General features: G+C 55.9%; 1 protein-coding gene across 1 annotated transcript; it reads right to left on the bottom strand.

The window, feature by feature from the left end:
- Nucleotides 1-1,017: 1,017 nt before the first annotated feature.
- LOC123346150 (C-type lectin domain family 2 member D-like) lies at nucleotides 1,018-7,914 on the bottom strand. The gene is made up of 5 exons (XM_044983387.1): nucleotides 7,511-7,914; nucleotides 6,815-6,901; nucleotides 3,491-3,675; nucleotides 2,625-2,728; nucleotides 1,018-2,164 (listed from the first exon to the last, which is right to left on the bottom strand). Exons 1-5 carry the CDS (start codon nucleotides 7,611-7,613, stop codon nucleotides 2,035-2,037), a joined length of 609 nt encoding a protein of 202 aa, XP_044839322.1. The 5' UTR covers nucleotides 7,614-7,914; the 3' UTR covers nucleotides 1,018-2,034.
- Nucleotides 7,915-8,125: the final 211 nt, after the last annotated feature.

Genomic DNA, 8,125 nt, shown 5'->3' on the forward strand with positions numbered 1-8,125 from the left:
AGTGCAGAGGTTCTCAAACTGTGGTCCACAAGCTCCATTCAGGTGGTCCTCAGATAGTTCCCTCTAACGTGCACGCCTGGGCGGCTGCACACAAGAAAATGAAGGATCAGCCACCTAATTAGTAGAGCCACGCAGGTGTGGCTCCACTAATTAGGTGCCTGGACCCTGGAGAAGACGCACATGTAAGCTGAGGTGGTGGTCGGGGGAGGAGGGGAAATATGGAGTAGGTGGGAGGGTACAGTGGGTTGAGAAGAGTGGGGGGAATTTGGGGTGTGCAGGGCTGTGGTGGCCAGAGAAAGAGGCAACTTTCCCCAGTTCCAGGGCTGCGGCTGTCAGGGAGAGAGAGCGCCTACTTCCCAGATCCAGCTTGGGGGCTGCTGTGGCAGGGGAGAGATGCCCCCCACCCACACACCCACACCCCTTCCCAGCCCCAGCAGAGGATAGAGGGAGACACCCTCCCCCTTTCCAGTTCCAGCTCGGGGGCTGCTGCGGTGGAGGGAGAGAGGGGCACATCCATCACATTAGAAAGGTTAAGACTAGTGATATTAAAATAGGAGTTGTGTGCTTTTATTTGTGGAACAAAAAAATGTTAATTATTAAGGGTTTTTTTAATATAGCACTTGTATCCAAAGTGCTTTACAATAGTTAGCTAATGGTACAAACAATATCTGGAAAGATCATTAAGTGGCCCACCAAGACCCTCAGCAATTCTCAAGTGATCAGCAAAAAAAAAGTTTGAGAACCACTGATCTAGTGTAAATTCAGGCACTGTAACACAGACTAACCATGGAGTCCCCTTGTGTACTCTGATCTGTCTCACCACTCAGGTGAGCCTGCCTTTGTGACAGATGGTTCCTTACAGCCAGAATCACTGCAATATTCAGGTTACTCCCCATCCAAAAAGCACTTACCCAGGTCAATTACATCTTAGATATCAGACCAAAAACAAAGTTTGTATCAAGTTTATTATAGGACAATGTATCAAAAAGAGGATTTATTTACACACACACACACACATATATATATATATATATATATACACACACACACATATACACACACACACACACACACCTAAACTAGAATCTTAAGTTTCACAAGGTAACAACCATCTATAGCAGTGATGCTCAATGATTCAGAAGCCAAATTAGCGACCAACATTACCCAAAAGAGCCACGGTAGCATGAATCCATTGTTTCATTCACTATAGTACTATCCATATTTAAACAGGGACTCCAAGCAGCACAGAGATTAATATAGTTATTTCTTGTTCGGGATTTGTATTCCACCCTCTCCCTTGTGCTCTGGGCTGCTGGAGATCAGCACTTCACACTGCTTAATGCCTCTCTCCACTCTGGCGAGTTACAGTCAGAGGCTCCCAGTATAAACGCTCCAATATCGCCTTACGATGTGGGATACGACTGTCAGAAGTGAATTAACACTGCAGCCGCACACAAGCATTCAATAAAGTCTAAGCAGATTCTTATAATGTTAATACCCATTTTAACACAGGTGAGCCAGCCTGACCCCAGCTGGGGATTTCTCAGTGTCCTACTGAGACATGGGGACTTTGGCGTGTGTGTGTGTGTGCGTGCGCGTGTGTCACACCTACCCACTCCCTGCCCTCTAACCCACTGGGCTCCAGGAAGGGAGTGAGCAGAGGTCTCTCTCCCCTTACTCCTACATACCAGGTACTAGGTGTCCCTTGAGTAAGACTGCGAGTCTTTCACAGAGGTCATGGAAATCACAGATTGTGACTTTCCATGATTCTGCAGTGGCCCGGTGCAGCTGACCCCAGGGCCACCCGAGCAGCTCCGGGGCCAGCCGCACCAGCCACTGCTCAGGCAGCCCCAGGCAAACGCTTCAGGAGCAGTAGCTGGGCCCCTAGCTGCACCCCCAGCAAATATTTGAAAAGGTTACATAGATAATTGTCTTTCGTGCTCAGAGCAATCCCTGTTATTCCGGAATTTGTCAGCTGCGATGGTCAGAGATCACAGCCAGGTTTTTCCAGGGCTAATTTCCACAATACCCTTATCAGCCCCCTTTCGCCTTTGTAAACGGATCAGGATTGGTGCAGATCCAGTGTCTCTCGCTGGTGCACCGCAAGCTGCTGACCCCATTCTCAGTCAGATACGCGCAGTCACCATCTGCTGTTATCGGAAACCTGCAAGACAGAACCCAGGGAGCTGGTGTCAGGCAGTAGTTGGGCATTTCCCATCAGTCACAGACAGGGGGAGACACTCGCACAGTGCAGGGAGCTGCTGCACTCACAGCCCCTCACGATTCCCCCTCCTGCACCAGCCACAGGCCCCCCACCCCGATTCCCCCTCCTGCACCAGCCACAGGCCCCATCCCCAAACCCCCAACACAAGGGGGCAGCGAGAAAGGGAGCAGTGGGGTAGCAGGGCCAGGAGGAGAAGTTCTAAGATCAACTGGCCTCCATGGAGCATTTATGCTGGGTGGATATTTTAACCCCAGTTCCTGCTCCCCCCACCCCCAGCTGGGTTTGGATGGGCCTCTGCAGGCCCAACCCACCCAGTCTGCTCCGGGGGAGATTCCAGGTGAGTGTCAGCATAAGGGGCAGCAGTAACACCACACAGAAGAGCTGGATCAAAAAGACTCACAGGTGGTTGAATTCGGTGCCATTGACCCATTTCCAGGGTTGCCCCGGGTCCCTCTGGAGGCCAATCCAGTGGTCAAATTTGCCTTTATAGCGCAGCAGGAAAGCCTAAAAACAGCAAAGGGAGAGGTGGTGTCAGAGCCCCGCCCTGCTGCTCCCCCAGGCTCCGGGCAGGGAATCCCAGGTGTACACGGAAGGGCTCTGAGTGTTTCCAGGGGGTGGCAGGGGATTTTCGCCTACCTCTTGCCCAGCTCTGGGTAATTCAGTATTAACCCTCCCAGCCCAAACCCAGCTCCCCTCACCCCAATCTGCCCTGGGCTGGGGCAGCTCTTGGATGCTGCTGGGTCTAAGCTGCCCCCCCCCCCCTCCATGCAAGGCCAGGTTCTGGGTGAAAGCTGCATCTTACAGGGCAGCTGAGCTCCCCTCACCATGGCAGGGGAGGGGGAAGGAAAGAGCCCAGCTGATCTGAATAGGAGATGCTGGAAGAGGCCAGGGATGAGAAAAGCCTCCCCACACCCGCACCATCCAGCTGCCCTTTCACCTACCCAGGAGGAGCACTGGCTCGCCAAGTCAAACTGGGATCTCAGTCCCCCTCCAGCCCAACAGACACCTGAGCCAGCCCAGCCCTAGAGAGGGACAGTCTCCTACTGGGAGGGCTGAGAGTGGGTGATCCCCACAGTCACACTGACACTAGAGGAGCCCCGGATCTAGCCAGGCCTGGCATTCAGCAGCTGGAAGTCCATTCGCTCCGGCCTCCCAGCACGAGAAGGCTCAGAGCTGCTCCTCGCCCTGCAGGGGCAGAGCCCAGGTCCTACTGCAGCAGCAGCTGCTGTGCCAAGGCCAGGCTATTGCCATGAGAATCTCTCTCACCAGGTCCTGCTGGGTGTCGATCGCAGCCAGGGAGGCACCAAGGGAAAAGCAGTTGCTCTGGCTGTAGGTCCAGTTCCCTTTGGCCTCAGAGAAATAGTAGCATTTCCCTCGGTACCCGATCCAGCCGTCTGGGCACGCAGGGCACCAGGGGCTGAGAACAGCTGAAGAACGCTCAGATAACAACACTGAAATGAGACAGTAACACATGGTGTAAGAGGGAACCTGCCCATCTGGCAGAAGAAATGAGCCCCCCGACATCCCAGGCTTTGAGACTCCCCTGACAGCTGCTGGGAGGCTGCTCAGGAGCCAGGAGGACACTGGGAATCCAGAACCAGAGAGGGATTATCTAAGCCCAGTTTCACTGGGCCACTGTCTCGGGTTCATGTTCATTAGGGATGCAGCTGACAAACAGCCGTGATTTAAAGCACAGAACCAGGCCGAAGCTCAGTGTTAGAGCAGGGGGTGGGCAGAAGAGTGATACTGGGTAAGAAGTTGAGTTCAGCAGGATTTGCCAGGACTGTTCCCCTGAGGAGCTCTGCTAGCCTGGGCCACTGTCCCCATCCCCCTGCTCTGTGCTTGGCTTCCCCGGAGAGGCAGGTTGAGATGAAGATGGGAACAAACACCCTTCCCTTCAGGAGACTGAACGCCCGCTGCCCGGGCCCATCCAGCACATCCAGACACAGGGCGATGGAGACGCTTGTTGTGATACGTTTGCCTGGCAGGAAGGATTCCTGTGACACTCCCAGCCTTGGGGGGACTAACACAGCTCAGAGCTTTTCATCCCAAGCACAAGAGCAACATCCACATGATCAACAGAGCAATAAAAGGCAGGTGAACAACTGAGAGGGAAGTGAAGCAACTTTCAGTCAGGAACATGAAATGGCCACAAGGTTCCAGAACTCCAGCAATAGAAAGGGCCTGTGACACTGACTGGCCAGTTGCAACTTAATGCACTTCTGTAGAGATATTTCTCCTTCCAAATACAGCAGCTGGAAGGAAACTCACTAGACTAATCCTAGGGGAATTCTGCATCACTACACATGTGCAGAATTTATGTCCCCTGCAGATTTCTTTGCTTCCCTGCAGAAAAATGACTTTTGCAGCTTCCCTTTGCCTTCCTGTCAAAGTGGTCACATGCCCCCCAGCAGAGCAGGTGCATTGTTTCAGGTGCCAGGAGCAGCCAATGGAGAGAGAAATCACTGGGGAGGGTGGAGATGCCCTGACCAGTGGCTCCTACCCTATAGCAGGCTCAGCTGCTAATCCCAGATGGGCTGGGGAGGATGGAACTTCCTCTTCCCCTGCAAGGAGTGGCCAGGGCTGGGTCAGACCCTCCCCCAGAAACCTCTCCCGCTGCACGATGCTCCACCCTCATCCCACTTCCTGCCCCCATTGCTCCTCAGCTGTGGCAGGGAGGGGATCACTGTTAAGGGAGCAGCTCCCCTGTACATCCAGACCCACATCATACCCAGATCACCCCTCCACCCAGAACCTCAATAAGCCCCCAGAATCCTAACCCACACCCCAACAAATCTTGCATCCTGGAACCTCCACCAAGCCACCCACACCCAGATTTGTCCCACATAGAACCCTAACACCCCACACCAAGTTCCTCCACACTTGGATCCTGCTGGGCTGAGCCTGCTCACCCACACCTGGCGCAGAAGGGCAGCAGCAGTGGGGGTCACCTATAACTCACCACAAAGCTATTGGCAAGGTCAGTGCAGTAGGTGAATAGGGATCTGGGGCAAAAATCAGTACTTCGTCCTGCTAGTGAAGGCAGGGGGCTGGACTCAATGACCTTTCGAGGTCCCTTCTAGTTCTAGGAGATAAGTAATAATTGGAGATGTACCAATTACCTTACTGCCCCAGTCACAGCTACTTGCTCTCAGCCTTAGCTGCGGCTGGGACACACCTACCTTTGGGAGAACATTAGCAGCAGAAGTTGATCAAAGAATGAGCAGGGCATGTGCCAGGCATGTATTTCCCCGGAGTTGTCATGGTGCAGTGTGCTGTGCATACTAATGCTCACACATGAACGGAGCAGGGCAGTCAGTGCATAAACTGCTGCTCTGTGTGTGATGTGTCTCATTTCAGGAAGCAACTGCAACTGGGTGGGGCACAATTTCACATCCTGTACAGAGCTGGATATGGGAATACACAGCCGCCACCCTCTCCCCCCCCCCCCCCCAAGAGAAAAGCTGCCAGGCCTGTGGGCCCCTTCCAGTATTGGTTAGGATGGACAGGGCACAGCAAGGAGCCTTTCAGCTCTGGGAGCCCTTGACTGGTGCCATCTGTCAAGGCCTGGTGGCTCCCTGACCCACGGGTGTAGAACCCCAAGCTCACAGATCCCACCTTACGCTGTGTGAGCCAACGCTGCCCATTGCAATAGCCGGCCAGTCCAGCAGGGAGCTGGGACTCACGGCTAGCACCAGTGTAAGGACGGGGAAGCAGTTGCACATTACACAGATGCGCTGGAGCAGCGTGTCCCGCTGTGGTAACTTACTGCAGTGCTCAGCCCCAGGGCAAGCCCCTTTCTGCACCACTGCAGCCCTTCTACATTAGCAGTTTGCACTGTATCAATGTCATTACATCAGCACAAAGGATTCCTAATACAGACACACTTGGATTCACCCTCCTGAGGCCCAGTGATCAGATCCCAGGGCAACAGATAAATCACAACCCTGACAGTCTCACAGCTCCCCTGGCCCCAGACTATTGGCAGATACAGCCGGGCTCACATTCACCATGAACAGCCGCCCTCTGCACTAGCACTCGCTGTCTGTGCAGGCGGGGGAGTCAGTAGCACTACGGGACCCTGCACAGCTGAGGTCACTAATTGGTGGGTTTCACACAGCATTAATGGAGGTTTCTGTGCTGCGTTCTACAGCTCATTTCAGTGACATGCCAGCGCCTGCCAGCCCGGCCCTGGGCATGACCCGGGGATGCAGGCAGGCCAGGCTGGTACCTCAGGGCGACATGCTGCAGGCAGAGGGCCCAGCTCATCGCTGCCCTGCACCCTGCCCTGTCAATCACCCCCACTCTGCACAGGGGTACCAGCGACTGTGCCTGGGGCCCGGCAACAGTGACTTGGGCCCCAAGTGCTCAGAGCTGGGCTGGCGGGAGCTAATGTCAGTCAGATTGTCCGACTCAGAGTGCTCAGGTGCCAGGGTCTGGGGGGAGTGGGAGGAGGGTCGTGGAGGAAAATCCCCCAGGAATCCTCTGTCCCAGGGGCAGAAGCCAGACAGGCCTGAAGGAGAGACTGACTGTGGTGGCTCCAGGGGGAATGGGATGCGCAGAGAGGGGCAGGGAGGGCTGAGAACTCACCTGCCAGGACAATAACAGTGATGATGAGACCTAAGAACACAGCGGCTGCGAGGGCGACTGCGCATTTCTTGCCATTACGACGAGGTTCTGAAACACAAAGACCCGTCAGGCCAGGCCGCGAGGACACGTCTCACTGACGGCACCAGGGCTGGAGCTGCCCTAGAACATGCCCCGTTCTGTCGATGGCTCCTCCCGTCAGACGCTCTGGGAGAGGAGCCCGGAGGCTCAGGCAGGCTGGGGCTGGCAGAACAGTCCCTCCTTCCCCTCAGCCCAGTGCCCTCCCTGGCACCCCAGCCAGGCTGTCACGGGGCCTGGTGAGCTCAGGGGCACAGAGACAAGGACCCGCATGTTCTGGTGGCAGGAGCTCAAGCTGCCCCCCACCATCCCCACCCCCACTCTGCCCCCTGCCGAGCGCTGGCTGGGCCCACACTGCTGAGTGCACCTGTCCCCGCACACTGGGGTCTCGCACTGGCCACACACAGCAGAAGGGGGGAGGGGCCACGGCCACCGCTGTGTGTGCCAGGCAGCAGCTGTGAGCCGGGATCGGTGCCCTGAGAGCCCTTGGGGGAGACCCAGTCCCTGCTGCCCACGGACGGGGGGGTGCTGGGCACTGGCTGCTGCCACTGAGAACATGGCCCCAGGTGGGGCAGCCTCTGTCTCTGTCCAGCCTGTTCCCAGGCAGCGACGCCCCATTACCTGGCCACCATCCAGTCTCCTGGTGTCCATTGCCGTTAACTCTCCCCTGCAGCGGCTCTTCCCTCTCAGCAGCCCCAGTTGCTGGCCCCAATGTCTCTCTCATTGACACTCGGGCTACAGACGCTGCTGCAGGTGCTGGGCTGGGATCCACTCCTCTTGGGCTGACTGAGTCAATTCAGCAGCAGCAATGCCGAGCGGGGGTGGGGATCCTGGCCCTGGCTCCCCTCACTGCTCCAGACTCCCCAGCTGATCTGAAAGCTGAGACAGATCCAGCAGGACAGGTCAGGGGGGATGATTTGTGGTTTCCTCATTCCCTGCCCAGCAGCCCAACCCCTGCCAGAGGTGGTGCTATGATGATTAAACCCCCTTAAATCCCATTGGCCTCTCCACCCCCTAGGGCTTCAGAGACCTGATCTGCTATGGAAACTTCCCTGCCTTTCCCCCCTCCCCGGGATGTACCCACCTATGCAGGGGAGAGAAAAGCCCCCTCCCCAGTTCTGCACCCCCCTCCCCCTTCTTGGAAGAGAGTGAGCAGAGACTCAAAGGGGGCAGCATCCTGGCAAGTGATGGGAGGGAGGGGACTGTGATGCCCGGCCCCTAGGTGTTTCCCACCAG

The sequence above is a fragment of the Mauremys mutica genome, chromosome 12 (assembly GCF_020497125.1).
Source record: "Mauremys mutica isolate MM-2020 ecotype Southern chromosome 12, ASM2049712v1, whole genome shotgun sequence".
Lineage (NCBI taxonomy): Eukaryota > Metazoa > Chordata > Testudines > Geoemydidae > Mauremys > Mauremys mutica.